Genomic DNA, 15,385 nt, shown 5'->3' with positions numbered 1-15,385 from the left:
GCCAGGAAAATCTGACTTTTTATTTCTTAAATACTGTAAAGGAAGAAGGAGGGGAAATGGTCCCCTGATGATGGAGGGCCATCGAGCTAGGGATCGTCAGCAAAGGCCCTGTGGGCATTCGGGAAGCGCTGGGGGCTGTAGTTGGGGTCTTCCTGCAGTCGCTTTTGTATGTCAGCCCGGAGCTAGAGAAAGCAAAGGAGGTTGGAGTGGTGCCATCGCAGACCCTAAGGCCCCAGCAAGCACATGAGCCATCCCTTAGGAGGTACCATTTCCCCCACCAGCCGTACACTGTCCAGGAACCCAGTAATAGCATCACTGAGCCTTCCCAGATGCCTCCAGTAAAACAATGTAAAACCAAGTGGTAGTCCCAGACTCACCAGTTCACCTCTGAAGGGATCCAGGGAAGAGGGACCCTAGCCCAGCCCCTCCCACTAGACCATCCCTATGCTGCTTCAAGGTGGGGGCACCTGCTGCCTGTAGCTCTCCTGAACCTCTGGTGCCTCCAGGTCCCGGCTCAGGCTCTCGGGGCTCGTCAGGGGCCGAGCTCCGGCTGCCTTAGCTGCCCGGCTCACGGCCTCTGAGAGAAGCAGCTGGGGGCCCTCACCCTGCATCGTCTGGGGGACAGGGGGTTGAGAGGGAAAAGAGGATCAAGGTCAGATCCAATGCCACCACCCAGCTCACCCTTTGCATGAGTCAACCACTGAGTCTCCATGCTAGCGGAGAGAACGGAGACAATCCATGTGTAGTTTTGACAGCAGAAACGCCTTCCTAATTTTGTCCGGCTCTGGCCAAAAATGGCATTTGAATGTGCTGGACTTGGTCTCCAAAGAGAGAGAGGATGGGTCAAGCCATCCAGCATTCTCAGCTAGCCCACAAGAGGATGCCTGCCTTAAGAAAGATGGGCCCTAGTCAAACGGGGTTTGGGATTGTGGGGTGATAAGACTGCTGCAAACAGCAATGGAAAGGTCCCAGAAGGGTTTGTCAATTAAACGAGGGGACTAAAAACCAGGAATGTCTCTAGTTTGATTCTAAGCACAACAGGGGAAATCGGATACAGAGGGATCCTCAGGGAAGAGGCAAACCAACCTTGCGTCTCTTGGCAGGCATACCACTGAGGTAGGCATCGCTCAGGGGAGGCTGCGGTTTCACTTTCCGCTGGCTCTGAATGTCCTGCTGGATAATAGGGACCCATTCCTGGGGAGGGAAGGACGATGAGAAAGTAGCAATCACCACAGCCTTCAGCTGCCTTAACCCAGCAACCCCCTCCTGACACTCACTGGGGGGACTGCAGCTGCCCAAGGTTCTGTCTCAGCGGAAGCTCCATCCTGTTCGTCTCGGGAGCCCCCTTCAGGAGCAGGAGGTGGGCCTCGGGACATGGCCTCTTCTGCTGTTGTTCCAGGGGCCGGGGAAGCATTTTCCCGCTGGGAGTCAGACAGTAGGAAGACCCAGGCTTCAGATTTCTCAGCCTCCAGCCCTTCTGCCCAGCCCTCCAATCCACGTTAGCTGGCTCCTCAACCTCTCCCTGGTACCTGAGGCTCAGGGGAAGATCTCTCTGATCCCTGAACTTCCATTGGCTCCTCAGGAAGTGTCTGTGAAAGGGGGCAGAGAAGGAGACCACCACGAAAGGCCCTCTCAGATCTCTCTGGTTCCAAGTCCCCTAAGCCCATAGCCCAAGAGGGCCCTCTTACCTGAGGAGGATCCCCAACCCTGCGAACGTATCTGAGAATGGCATCAGGGCCTACAGGCATGTGTTCCAGTACCACCTGCAGCCTCAGTCCCATCATAGTGGTCAGCCAGCTCACCAAGGACGGATTCACTCCACGAGACATGCGACGCTGTGGGTAAGAGTGCAGACTCGATACAAAACCCTCAGCTGGCTTTTGAACGGCGCCAAAGCATAAAGGGTGGCAGTTTGGAGGAAAAAAAAAAACTGCAGGATACCAAAGAAAACCTGAGGAAAAGCAAAAGGCTAGGGATCTGGGGCTGAGTAATGCTTACAATTCGGCCATTGATGACAGCAGCAAGCTCCATCTGCTGTCCCCCCAAGCAGTGCAGGTTCAGAGCCAAGCATTCAAACAGGCCCTGGTTACACAGCTCCAGCAATCGGGCCCCAAATCCACTGTCTGTGGGCAACAAAGAAGGACAGATTACTGGTACCTGGCAGCCCTGCACATCCAACATGCCCCCTCACCCTGGCTCAGCCAGCCCCTGACCTGTGCAGTGCATCACATGAGCAGCAATGCTATTAAATTGCTCTTGGAGAAATTCCAGGTTTGTTCGGATGATGTCCACACCTGGCTGAACTTGCACCAGAGACTGAGAAAGATGACACACAAAGACCCCCAAATCAGAAACCAGACAGACTGGGAGTCAGGGAAGAAGCAGCTGGAACAACAGCCACCCTGACCACAGTCAGGAAAGGAGCGGCTGGAAAAGGGATACTCACAAAACTCTCCCGCACATACTCTTCAAGCCCCGTGATCAACGCGTGGGTTGCCGTCTGTGGGCAGGTGGAGACAGCACAGGTTAGAACAAACCCCACTCCTCAAGACATGTCCCCCTCCTCCCCTAGCAAGCCCAGAGTTTTGACTGGGGCAGTCACAGCTTTAGGCAAGGCGTAAACGAAGTCAGAAATAAGTAACAAAAGGTGAGATGGAGAACTCTGGGCCCAAGGTCTTCATTTACCCGGATGTTACCAGGTGTGGGCTCCTGGCCACCCAGGTAGTGCTGGTGGAAGAAAGATCGCAGCTGGGGCTGGAGCCGCTGCAGGGGCTGGAAATGCCCGTGGAGCAGCATCACCACATCCACCATGGAAAAGTTCTGGCATAGAAGAGAGAGCAGGGCCCCGAAGAAGCCTAGGGACAGGGACTGAGGTCAGCAGTGGCCTTTACCACCTGGCCTGCCCTCTAGCCCATCAGCCTCATCCCACCATCAACAAAGGCTACCCACTCTCCCCTGGCTGCCCGATCCCTAGAGAAGGCAGGGCACCCTTATCTGCTCACCGAGAGCCCCATCAGCCCCAGGCTCAAAGATGTTGCTGGACCCACTGAGGCGCTGTATGAAAGCAGCGATGCTCTCACTGCTGCCAGCCCGGGCCCCCAGGGAGCCCAGCAGCGAGCTCAGCACACCCTGCACCACTGAGGTGAAGAACTCCAATGGCAGGCTCTCAGGACCCACGCTGCCAGGACTCCCACTGCCACCAGAAGGGGACCCCGGTGGGGGTGCTGTCTGCTGCTCTGGGGCTGGAGGGGGCGGTGGGGGTGGGGGCGGCGGAGGAGGGGGAGCAGCTGTCTGTGTTGCCTGCATGAGAGGGACGGAATAAAGAACAGAGAGTGAAATTAGAATAAGGACATAGAACGGCATTATGCTTAGCTGCTCAGTCAGTCGTGTCGGACTCTGCAACCCCATGGACTGTAGCCTGCCAGGCTCCTCTGTCCAAAGGGATTCTCCAGGCAAGAATACTAGAGTGGATTGCCATGCCCTCCTCCAGGGGATCTTCCCAACCCAGGTCTCCCGCACTGCAGGCAGATTCTTTACCAGCTGAGCCACCAGGGAAGCTCATGAATACTAGAGTGGGTAGCCTATCCCTTCTTCAGGGGAGCTTCCTGACCCAGGAATCGAACCGGCGTCTCCTGCATTGCAGGCAGATTCTTTACCAGCTGAGCTACCAGGGAAGCCCCAAAAACGACACTGGGGAAGCACAAATCCACAGGAGTCTGGAAGGTATGGCGCGCTGTTCCAGTCTTTGTGCCTTATAGCAGAATATACATGGCGGCTTTTCATAAGCTGAGTTGGGTTGAGCAGGTACCCTCTGAACGGGTTAGCTCAGGAAAGCAGTGACACAATTATCATGCTTCTCTCTCCCAGCCCGTTTTCCTCATCTACCAAATGAAGGGTGCTAAGACAATCAATTCCCAAGGTTCCTTCCTAGTGGCAACAAGACACCCAGGACCTGGCTGGGCTCAGAAAGAGGCAGACTGAAGCGGAGAGTCAGCCAGCCACTCACCTGCAAGAAGTCCGTCATGCCCTGGAGAAAGGCGGGTACACCAGGCATCGCCACAGTAATGGTGGGAGAAGCCACACCAGGCCCTCCAGTTCCCGGCCCAGCAGGCCCCAGCAGGTTCCCCAGGAGCTGAGAGAACTGAAGATCAGAGGCGGAGGCTTGAGGAGGCTGAGGCTGGGCGGGCCCCCCTGGGGCAGGGCCAGCTGTGGTAGCCGTGTTGGTGGTGCCAGAACTAGCTGACGCAGTCGCAGGGGCTGGAGATGGAGCCATTCCTGGGGTCCCCTGAGCTAGAGAGCAAAAGAAGACAGCGGAAAGCTCAAGGAAAACAAGACCCCACAGCATCTCCATTCTGGTGGAGAGAACTGGGAAACCGCTTCCATCTGAGGTGAGGAAGGACACGGACTCACCCACAAGGACAGGCTGCATAAGAAGCTGCCCCACGAGGCCGCTCACCATCTGGGCTAAAGAGGCGTTGGTACCCAAACCAGCACCCGGCTGAGGGAAGAAGACAACGGCAGGCTTTCAGACTTGGCCTCTCCATGCCCTGCCACAGGAGTCTCTCCACACTCTTCCCTGATGGGACTACCCCACCCCTAACTCACCAGAGCCCCCGAGACCGGGGGCCCCCCAGGATGGGAAGGCCGAGCCTGTGGAGGCGTGGGCCGGGCAATCACCAGCCGGGTGGGAGCTGTCGGGAAGCCTGGCACCTGCTGTCCTGTGGGCGGCAGAGGGGAGAGACCGAAGACGGCTGAGGGCCCAGTCCGAGCAAGCCAGCAGACGACGCCCACCACCGTGGACTGGGCCCCACCTCCCAGGCTTCCCCTTTCAGGTTGTTACCTGTGGCCGCGGAGGCAACAGCTGCCACCATGGCCTCATGAGTGATCTGGTGGGCGACGGCGTGCATGAACTCAGGGGGCAGGGAGGGCAGCTGGATGAGGGTGGAGCCTGGGGGGTGGGTCTGATGTAACCTTGACCCTGGACCCCCTTCAACCCACCCACTCAGCCCTACCCCTTCTCTACCCAGAGCTCAACCTGCTCTGATGCCCTCACTCTTACCCAGGGTCTGGCCATGACCAGGGGGTCCTAGGGGGCCAGTGGGAGCACTCGGAACTCCACCAGGCTGTGTGCCAGAATCTGGGCAAGGAGACAGAGAAAGTGGCCTGAGACAGGCGGGGCCAAGGTCTAATTGGATCCTCCCAAGATCAGCGTGCTTCAGGCCTCCACTCCCCCGACCAGAAAAATGGCCTTTCACTCCATCTAGATGGGGAGGAGATGCTCCCTTCACCACGCACACAACTCTCTGAGGACAAGCCGTTCTTCCTGCCCCTCCCGACACACACCAACTTAAAGAGCCTGTGCTCTGCTCTGCGCCATCAGCCACCGCCACCAGCCCTGGCCTCTCCTTTCCCACCCTGGCACCCCCACATCTCAGCACCAACCCAAGACCCCTCCTTGCACCGCTCTGCTCTGCCAGCAGCTATTCCCAGCTCACCTTGGATGTTCATGTGCATCATGACCACGGGTTCCACACTCTGATGGGAAATCCGGATGACCCTCGGGTGGCTGGTGGTCGGTGGGGGAGCTGGTCCCGGCGGGGAAGCCCCCTCATTCGAAGACTCCACGGCGGTAGAAGAAGGGGCCAGGGACGAGGCCTGCCCAGCACCAGCGGGAGGTGCCTCCGCACCTGGAGTCGGGGGGAGCCGTGTCCCGTTCCCCGTCATGGTCACAGTGGTCCCCACGTTGATCTGGACGACAGAGACAACGGGGCAGATGTGAGTGAAAACACAAGCGCCTAACCCAGAGCACCCCATGACACGCTTCTAAAGTCTCCTCCATCCTGGGTCACCATGTTTGCCGAGTCTGCTCCCCTCCCAACCTCCTTGGAGCCCAACAGCTACGATGGATCACTTCATCAACAGCCCCCCATCTGTCCGCATCCAGGCTCTCCTGATCCACCTGGATGGGGATGGCCGCCTGCTGGAGCACCATGGGGGTGGTGTAGTGAGACATGGGCCGGACCACGTGCAGATGACGAGGGGGCGCACAGGCCAGATTGCAACGCAGGTCAGACAGTGCCACGAAGGTGTTGCCCAGCAGCCGCAGGCTCTCCCCCACCAAGTTGATCAAGCGCTGATCCTCCTCACGGCCCTCTTGCTGTACTCCCCGGGGCCAAACACAGAAAAGCAGAAAGCATTAGGCTAGGATCCACCTTGTTAAAAAAGTAATGCCTTCTTGAGATTGATTATCACATCCTCTCTGTCTTTTGAAGAAGGAAATGGAAACCCATTTCAGTATTCTTGCCTGGAAGACCCTATGGACAGAGGAGCCTGGCGAGCTACAGGCCACAGGGTCACAAAGAGTTAGACACAACTGAGCAAGTGAGCACTATGTCTTTAGGTACATCCTCTGAAGCTTCTGTATACACCAAATCTTTGCAAGTAAGCTCCAGTTTATACACACAAATAGCTTCCTTTGATAATAAATCCTACAGTGAATCAGTAAGCGATCACCTGCTAATCTCCCTTACATTATAAACTTGCCAAGTAACTAATTTAGGGGATCATGAAAGTGAGAAGACAGTGAACACCATAAAGATGTCAATGAGGAAAAGATCCTGTGTTCCTGTCAAGGAGGAAACAATCACTTCCTTCCTAATCTAAAGAGAAGCTGCTCTGTAGAAGATGACATCTTTTGGGGCACGGGGCAGGGGAAGTGATCTACGCTTCGCCCTGCTCCATCTGGGGGTGCTGGAGGTGAGGGGGTGGGTGGGCTCACATTGTTGTTGTAGTCTGTGGTGGCAGCAGCACCCAAAACCTCATAGTAGCGCTGCAGGAAGGGCTGGAGGCGGCTCTCAAGCCGCTGCAGCTCCTGAAGCACCTCGACGTACTCCGCAGGCGAAGGGTGGCTGTGGGCAAAACCCAAAGCGGCCGTGAGCCGAGGCTTCCCTCAGACTCCTGCCCTTGCCACCCGTGCCCCACTTCTCCCTGGCCTCCCAGAGCCCCAGCCTAACCTCCCACCCCACCCCCTGGAACTAGCAGAGCTTCTGTTCTTTAACCTCACCCAGGGGGGAAGGACAGGAAAAGACAAACTGCTTTCACCCTTCCCACAACACAATCCTGTACCTATAATGGCAAAACACCAACTCTTAAAAACCAGATAGGGCCTCTGGGTACTCAGGGGAGAGATGCTTGCCACCTCCGGGAGCACCATGTGGATTTCCTAACCCAAAGAAGGGCAGCGCCTCTAGCTCAGTGGCCAGTCTCAATCTCATTTACCTACTCCAGAGCCCCCCGCACCGCCCCTCAACACTAACTCTACAAGCACCACCTCTGAACAATGTTTTCTCTCTCGTCAACCTTCTCCTGGTCCTTACACTTCACTTAGAATCCCCAACCCACTCCCACCCCAAAAGGTGCTCTCCCTCTCTCACTTGGGTGCATTTGTCTCTGGGGCAGATGCTGGGCCCGCTGGGGTTGGGCCAGAAGGGGTGAGCTCCGGGCTCTGGGCAGGGGCACGCTCCTCCACTTCTTCCGCCTCCATGGGCTCCCGAGGAGGCACTTCACTTTCAACCGGTTCTGACGTTTGGGAGGTCAAGGCCACCGGCTCTGGGGCCACCGTTGGTGTCTGGGGTGGCGGCTGACTGTGCTGGGCTTGGGCACCCCCTCGGCACTGAAGCGGGAGGAGTCAGGACAACAAAGGCAACGTGAAACTGCAGCAGATTACTCAAGTCAGAGCAGCCTGAGTGGAGAAGGGGCACTAACTAGCCGCCCCGAAGGCAGGGCTCTGCATCTGAATCTGACTCCCTAAAACGTACACAAATTAGACGTGTGACAAACACCTATGATACTTACAAATAAACTATTAACAAAAACTAGGGATTGTGGTTTCCTAGCCTCCAAGAGGAAAGAAGGACAGGACACTGGCTGCAAATACACACTAATGAAGCTAAGCCATCCCAGCATCAAGTATGACAATCAAGGAACAGGAAGGCAAGGAATCCTTCTTTAATTGCAAAGAGAATCAGCAGGGACAGGACAGCCTCAAAAGAAAGATACTTTTTCTGCCCAAAAGAGCACACACTGCAGAAAAGAGATTAGATTAAGAGGGGAGAACCCAGTGGATGTGACCAGTCATCCCTAGGCTGAGACAAAAGGGGTAGGGAGGATAGAGTGAGACAGGCAGTGGCCAGCCTTGCCCACTCACCTCCATCCGGGAGAGTAAGGTCTGTATATCCCTGATCATATGCTGAGCCATCACCAGCCGTACTCGGGGCTCACTCTACAATGAGAGAGAAAATCAGGACAGGTTGGAGACAAAGCCACAAGCTCCATTACCTACTAAACCAGGACCCAGCCCCATCTCTTCAGCCAGACCCATCCCCCACTTTGTGGCCTCCTTCTCCCAGATCCCCTTCCTTGACCCTCCCAGGCCCTGTGATACCTGAATTGGGGCCTGTTCCATGTTGATGTGAACATCCACAGCAGAGCCGTCACTCTGAGGAAAGGGTAAGGGAAGTTGCTCTGGGAGAAGCCAAATACTAAGGCCCCCACGCTTCCAACTGATTCTCTGGTGCCCGACCCCTCTAGATTATCAAAGACAGAGGCTGTTACCAGACCAGAGAGCCCACCAAAGCCCTTCTAAAGATTGACACACCTCTCTTATGAACTCTTGGCTGCTACCACAACCAAAACTGACCCCACAAAAACCCTCCCGTGAGGAACACAAGCTTACGGGAAGATTGAAGGTTCCAACCATGACATAGCTGTTGGCATTCCGGTCATGAACAGAGGCCCCAGGCCCCCGAGTACCAGGCGTGGGTCCCCCACCATGGGTGGCTGAGGTGGACCCTGTTCCAGAAGATGCTCCAGAAGGGAGCTGAGTCTGAGGAGGAGCCCGTTCCACAAGGTGAATAACCTTTCCCCCAACATCTGCAGAAAAAAGATACACACCAAAACATTACATGATCAGGGAAACCCTTGGCCTCAGCTCACTGCTCTGGACAGCAGCCTCAAGCTCTGCTCTGCCTCCCCCACCCCCTTACTGTATTCTTGGAGCTTCTTATCATCCTGCAGAACTCGTCCCTGGTAGATAAGCCGTTGTTTCTCAGACGGGATGCTAACAGAAGCAGCAATATGTTCCTTAAACTCCTTTACGTTCATCTGTAGGGAAGAAGAAACATGACGAGGAATTGGGGGTGGAAGAAAAAGGACAGAAGGGGGACAGCTGACTTGTAAGGGGTAAAAACCATCCCATCCTAAAATTACTACCCACCTGTCTTAATTGTGAGGTAATTATTGAGCAAAGCCCTGAACTAGGGCAACACTTGTCAAAATACATACAATAAACATAACGAACTTCAGGTACAGGCCCAGGAGAAAACTACAGGGCTGAAGACCAGAAACACCAACTGACATTCTCTTCTCTCCCTCTCTGCCTGGCTCCAAAAGGAATGTGTGTGCCTAGAGATACCGGTGACCCCTCCACAAACACAAAATCATACAACACTGTAACCTTAAAGATAAAAGCAATGACAAAGAAGATGTGGTAGAGAATCAGGTTAAGGAAGGCAGACTCAAGCAAGAAGAAAAAGGGGCAAAGTCAGAAAAATATTTTTCCTAACTAGACAACTGACTTGTGAGAAGTATCCAGCTGTTTACAAACACCTAATCACAAAAGCCTACACAGTCTCATTAAATACACGAAACAATGTGTTTAAAACTATGGATCAACCTCCTTACGGTTTTGTCTATTAAGGATCTACCTGCATTATGAGCATTATGGGATCCGACTCCTATCCTTTAAAAACACAGCATAGACCTCATCAGTTTTTAAGACACTCTTCTACTTTAGGTCCTAGTGTTCTGTTTGCCTTCCCAAAGGCAGGAGCCACATCTGTCCCTTTGGGCTGGGGTTCATCTATCATGTTGGCATACAGATTCCTCCTTCTTTCTTTCCCTCTGCATTGAGTTTTATCGAGGTGGAGGAAGGCAAAGAAAATCTACCTCACCCAACAAAAGCCAAAGAGGAAACATCAGAAAATGTTCTGGATACAACATGAACAAAAGAACCAATGAGAGAAAATTTGAAAACCATAATATCAGGCTCTTCTTTCAGTACAAAGAACCTTTAAGAGGAAGAGTTAATGAGTGTCTCCCAGAAGTACTGGGGTCTCACCTGGGCCCCCACAATAAAGGTCCGGGTCTGAGAGTCCAGGGTCTTCACCAGCACCTCCAGGCTGTCAGGATCCTCCATACTGGTACTGGTACTATCACTGGGCTCCATGGCCGACAGCTCTCTAAGGAAAAATGTTAGGAGGAGGCCCGCTGTCGCCTAGAGCAGATTTTTATATACCCGGAAGCCTCCCCTGCCCGAGACTCCGCCCCATACCTAAAGAGTTTCTCCCACACAAGCACACACACTCACACCCGCCCCCATCCCCCTTCTGATTCCGGGGCACAGGGAGAGAAACACAAAGGGTAAGAGATAGACGGCACGGGGAGCTGGAGGGCGGCAGGTGGGAGGGGCTCAACGACGCCAATCACAGTAAGGGAGGGCCAGAAGAGCTAGGAAGACGGGAAGGAAGGAAACACGAGACCGGTGTCATCACCGGTCGCGGTAGGACAAGGGCTCGAGAAGTCGGCAAACCCAGGGGACAACCAGAGAGCGAGGGTCGCGCCAGACTCTGCGGAGAAAGTGGTTTCGCGCACGCGCGCCACGCCACGCCCATCGAACCCGCTTAAGTCACTAGAGACCCGAAATGACGAACACTCACGGGGGGCTAGATCGGCGAGCTGTCTCCCTCTTCCACGTACCCTCGGTGTTCTATCAGAAAGGCACAACCAACACACTCCAAACACATACACACACTCCAAACACACACACACATACACATACACACACACCCTACCACCCAGCTCCGCCCCCGACTTCCCCACGGTACCGTCACTTCCGGTCTCCCCCAACCTGGCACCGACGGCCACTTCCGTTTCCCCGATAGTATTTGGGGATCGCGAGGCGGTACTTCCGGCTCCCCCCAGGTCCCCAAGCTTTACTTTTGTGGGGCTTTTCCAGAAAGTCCGCGGCCCCAAACAGTGAGTTCCTGGGGGCGAGACGGGCCGGGGCCGGCCTAGATGGGAGGGAGCCGAGCACCCCGAAGAGCCGCCGCCACCGCCGTCGCCCGGGGGACCGTACTGCGCCTGCGTGCGTCCTACTACGCATGCGTGCACACTTAGGCACCTCCCCACCACAGCTGGCGCTGTTCAGTTCTCCCCTGCGCGCGCTTAAGCAATAGGGGGGTTGTGGTGGCCGCTATAAATGCCTGATAAAAAACACGAGATGGGACTCTTCGACTGCCTCGAAAGAGGCTTTGAGCCGTTGTGTGGATCTTGGAGTCTGGAGGCTGGGGATTGTGCCTCGCAAATCTATGCTGAAGTCTTGGTCGGCAGAGAATTTGAGGCGGCACTGTCCAGGCCACCTAGAATCCTGTCTTCTCTTACCGTCGTCCTCGTTGAGCCACTCCTTCGGCGTCTCCGGAAGTCACCCTTTCCATAGGCGGTTGGAGGTGGTTCTCGAGCTGATTTACGTGCGGTGGCGTCGTTGGGCCTGACCTCGGTTTTGCCCGGTGGGCGTTTTGTGGCGCCATGTTCTTCCCCGGCGGTTGCGGCCGAGGGCACACGCCATGTTTTGGAGAAACCAAGGATTTAGGACCTTTCAGGACTTTTATCTTAAAAAGGACGACTCCGAGTTTGGGAATTGGAAACATGGGGTCAGACTGGAGTGAAACACAAGACTCTGACCCTGGGGGATTGAGAGGGCCGCCTAAGGGCTTCTACAGGTGGAAGGTCCGGTATAGTTACCGTCCCTCTGCCCTCTTCTCCCCCCGCCCCTCGGGCAAGGGCCTGGGCCCCTCAGTGCTGCCACTCCTCCAGCCAAAGCCGTTGCTGCCGGTGTACCTGCCTCCGGTGCCTGTCCTTTCTGGGATTTGTAGCTTCTACTTAAGTCCCGGTACTGAAAGTTTTAATAAGCATATGTATAGTGAGCCCCTAGTTGGTGCCAGCCGGTTTGCTGAGGGTTTCACATACTGTCACATTTAATAGCCTTTCAACATCTATTACATCCCTTTATATAGGTGCATGTAAGTGGCAGAACTGACAAATCAGGCCTACCAGACTCCCTTGGGTCAAGCACTTCTATTTTACTGCCCCAATAGCTTGCATTTTAGTTTTTTGTTTAAAAATAAAATGAACCCTCAGCTATTCATCACCCAAATTTTATTCCTTTAGCTAAATCGCAAGCCCAGAGCAAGCCTCACCTCTCAGAACAAATCTTTATGGCAGCCTGTGGGTTATAAATAATCCAGGAAGTACCATCTTCTTGGCAGTACCCAATGATTGCCTCTTGACAATTCTTTGCCTACTTCCTATTACTTGAGAACATAATACCCACGAGAGACTAATAAGTGCTTTACAAACATTACTATTAATTATAGGGAATATTTACTTTGGATTTATGTGCAGGCCTTTGCTAAGGGCTTCATATGCCTTAGCTCTTCTAATCCTATGAGATTGATGATTTGCTCATTTTATACATGAGAAAACAGGCAAGATTAATAAGATTGTCCAAAGTAAGGGTTTGGACCCACCCTGCTTGACACCACTGTCTATACTCTAACCACTAGATTCTGTAGCTTCTTGCAGTAATAAACATTAAGTGAATGAACTCGTGTGTCAGCAGACTTTTCTGGACGGTGTGCATAGTTTCTCCAGTGAACAACTTGAGAGAGAAAGCCTCCCATCCACATACTTCAGCACCTGGTACATACCTGTTGTAAAGCACTTACCAGGTGGTATTGCAATGATTTGTTTACACAGCTAGTTCTCCTTAGATTGACTTCTTCAAGGCCAGGGACTATGTCTTACTTTTATGTTCCCAGGGCTTAGCCAGTTCCTGACAAACAACTGGAACTCAAAAACAGTTTTCTCAATGAGTGAGTGACTGGTAGAATCAATCCATCTCTCTTCAGTGCTGCACAGCACAGCAGATATCCCAGCTCAGATAGGGTCTGAAAGATCACCTGGAGGTCTCAGCTGTCTTAACTCCTGGGAGACCCTGGACGTGCCAGTATGTACTGTGGAGTGGTTGCGTTTCGAAGAGGGGGAGGAAGTCCTGAACACTGTAAGTAATCCATGGTTGGGTTGGAAAACAAGATTGAAGTTACTCATTAGCGGGTGAAAGGGTCAAGGGTCGAGGCAAGGGGGCTGGAAGCAGACTATACTGAGCAGCGAGCTGGGGAGAGCAGTTAAGGCACCAGCCACTCCACACAGAGCACCAGCTCCCTCCTGCCTGAAGATGTTCCACCACATTTGGGCAGCTCTTCTCTACCTCTATGGCTTTCTCCTTAACTCCATCTACCAGTGCCCTGAGCACAGCCAACTGACAACTGAAGGAGTGGATGGGAAAGAGGTATGCACTGAGCATGGAAGCTGCTGAGTTGGGGCTGAGGGGGCTCTGATGGACTAGGGTAAGAGGCCCAGCATGACCAGAAAGCCATACTGGAAGGAAGAAAGGGTGTGAGTGTTGTGATGATGAAAGCAATAAGTTAAAAATATATGTAAGTACTATGGCCATCAATGTGGAGACATGTAGAACTGGAGAGTGGGGTTTACTGAAGAGGAGCAAAGAGGAAAAGTCATTTAGTGACTCCTTGTCACGGATCCAGTCTTTAGCTGGAAAAAGGCAGCCAACACCCTCATCCCTAAGTATTGTCATTCTGACTGATGAAGAGGTTGGATTCTGTAGTGAGACCCACCTTCTTCTGTTCCCTTCCTTGTCTCTCCAGTTCCCAGACCCCCACCTGGGCCAGTGGTACTTTATCGCAGGGGCAGCTCCCACCAAGGCGGAGTTGGCGACTTTTGACCCTGTGGACAACATTGTCTTCAACATGGCTGTGGGCTCTGCCCCCATGCAGCTCCAGCTTCGAGCGACCATCCGCACGTGAGTGGTGAGGAGGCAGAGGCACCAGTAGGTGCGGTCTCTGTGTAAAGTGTGAGCACCCGTCCACAAAGAGCTGGGCTCTTTGGCATACCATTATTCTTGGCCCACTTGAGTTCAATAGCTTTGTTAGTTTCCCTCCAGAGAGAGAGGGACCTAACCATCCCTTCATAACTTGAAACCCAAGGGGACCCAGGGTTCCAGAAAGAGTAAGATGGAATAGAGGCTGGCACTGAGTGGTTGAGGTGTCACTGTTTCTCCTCCTTGCCACCACCACTTCTGCAGGAAAAACGGGCTTTGTGTGCCCCGGAAATGGATCTACCACCTGTCTGACGGGAGCACAGATCTCAGAACCGAAGGTTGGTTTTCTCCAGCCCTCACTCTCCTTAGGCCCCCTGGGCAGGCTTGCTTGTCTTCACACTAACCGCCCCCCAACCATGACAGGCCGCCCTGACATGAAGACCAAGCTCTTCTCCAGTGCATGCCCAGGTGGAATCATGCTGAAAGAGACAGGCCAGGGTTACCAGCGCTTCCTCCTCTACAGTGAGTGGGGAGGCCAGGCAAGATCTGGGGAAAAAGAGAGGAGGAGGGATGGGGGTTGGGAGGAGGCAATAGAGTCCCTTTATCTGGGTCCTGTGACATCATCCCAGGAAGGGCTGGCTGCTTCCCTGAGGTCCTCACCAGGGGCTGTGCTGAGAAGCAGGGGCTTTGATGAGCCTGGCCCTCCCTTTCCAGATCGCTCACCCCACCCTCCTGAGAAGTGTGTGGAGGAATTCCAGTCCCTGACCTCCTGCCTGGACTTTAAGGCCTTCTTACTGACCCCCAGGAATCAAGGTGAGGGGGTAAAATCTTACAGAAGATAACTAGGACTTATCAAGTCTTCTGTGAGAGCTGGATGAAAGGGACTCAAGTGATGTCACCAGGGGGCATGGCCGAAGGCTGACATCATCACACTGGCTATGTTGACACTTCCACTTGTGTCATAGACTGATGGTACCAGAGGGAGCCAGGATGGACTCTGGGCTATTGCAGTGGATAAAAGGGGCAGAAGGTCAGACAGGGGCAGAGGGGCAGAGGTCTGCAGGGGGAAAAAGACCTCAGAGACTGTCTGACATGGGGTGTGAGACTGCATTCTGCCTCATCCCGTTGCCATCAGCCTTGCCTGTCTCCCTGGGTCTCCCTCCTGTCCACCCTCCTTTCTCTCTCCTCCCACCAGACGCCTGCGAGCTGTCCAGTAACTGACCTGTGGCTTCACCTATGCCCCCCAGATGGATACAGCTGGAACTTATATGGTGAGGGGAGAAGCTGGAGTCTCCCAACTCTCTTTCAAAAGTAATAAAGATGATTTTCCAATCCTCATCTCATTTGGGGGTTTGTCTCCCAACATCAGTC

General features: G+C 54.0%; 2 protein-coding genes across 43 annotated transcripts; one reads left to right on the top strand and one right to left on the bottom strand.

The window, feature by feature from the left end:
* Positions 1 to 11,703, bottom strand: BAG6 (BAG cochaperone 6). 36 transcript variants are annotated; one of them, XR_011251203.1, is made up of 26 exons: positions 10,944 to 11,217; positions 10,178 to 10,298; positions 9,045 to 9,162; positions 8,735 to 8,931; positions 8,444 to 8,497; positions 8,207 to 8,281; positions 7,434 to 7,672; positions 6,779 to 6,908; positions 5,960 to 6,157; positions 5,496 to 5,748; positions 5,060 to 5,137; positions 4,841 to 4,948; positions 4,606 to 4,718; positions 4,411 to 4,498; positions 4,007 to 4,290; positions 3,003 to 3,300; positions 2,686 to 2,855; positions 2,447 to 2,500; positions 2,214 to 2,316; positions 1,999 to 2,123; positions 1,689 to 1,835; positions 1,530 to 1,589; positions 1,278 to 1,421; positions 1,087 to 1,194; positions 682 to 888; positions 1 to 182 (listed from the first exon to the last, which is right to left on the bottom strand). XR_011251203.1 is itself a non-coding variant. In XM_069563222.1 (26 exons), exons 2-26 carry the CDS (start codon positions 10,283 to 10,285, stop codon positions 87 to 89), a joined length of 3,495 nt encoding a protein of 1,164 aa, XP_069419323.1. In that variant the 5' UTR covers positions 10,286 to 10,298; positions 10,944 to 11,217; the 3' UTR covers positions 1 to 86. The 36 variants fall into 36 exon arrangements, 30 of the variants coding, with proteins under 30 accessions (XP_069419323.1, XP_069419325.1, XP_069419324.1 ...); XM_069563222.1 differs by lacking the exon at positions 682 to 888 and adding an exon at positions 468 to 614; XM_069563224.1 differs by lacking the exon at positions 682 to 888 and adding an exon at positions 468 to 614 and having other exon boundaries at positions 10,967 to 11,184.
* Positions 10,401 to 15,352, top strand: APOM (apolipoprotein M). 7 transcript variants are annotated; one of them, XM_069563254.1, is made up of 7 exons: positions 10,401 to 10,479; positions 12,936 to 13,177; positions 13,842 to 13,996; positions 14,279 to 14,352; positions 14,438 to 14,536; positions 14,729 to 14,827; positions 15,210 to 15,352. In XM_069563254.1, exons 3-7 carry the CDS (start codon positions 13,944 to 13,946, stop codon positions 15,233 to 15,235), a joined length of 351 nt encoding a protein of 116 aa, XP_069419355.1. In that variant the 5' UTR covers positions 10,401 to 10,479; positions 12,936 to 13,177; positions 13,842 to 13,943; the 3' UTR covers positions 15,236 to 15,352. The 7 variants fall into 7 exon arrangements, with proteins under 7 accessions (XP_069419355.1, XP_069419358.1, XP_069419360.1 ...); XM_069563257.1 differs by having other exon boundaries at positions 10,447 to 10,479; positions 13,026 to 13,177; XM_069563253.1 differs by lacking the exon at positions 10,401 to 10,479 and adding an exon at positions 11,032 to 12,007 and having other exon boundaries at positions 12,936 to 13,465.
* Positions 15,353 to 15,385: the final 33 nt, after the last annotated feature.

This window comes from Ovis canadensis, chromosome 20 (genome assembly GCF_042477335.2).
Source record: "Ovis canadensis isolate MfBH-ARS-UI-01 breed Bighorn chromosome 20, ARS-UI_OviCan_v2, whole genome shotgun sequence".
NCBI classification, from domain to species: Eukaryota; Metazoa; Chordata; class Mammalia; order Artiodactyla; family Bovidae; genus Ovis; species Ovis canadensis.
This window is presented reverse-complemented; position numbering and strand designations above follow the sequence as displayed.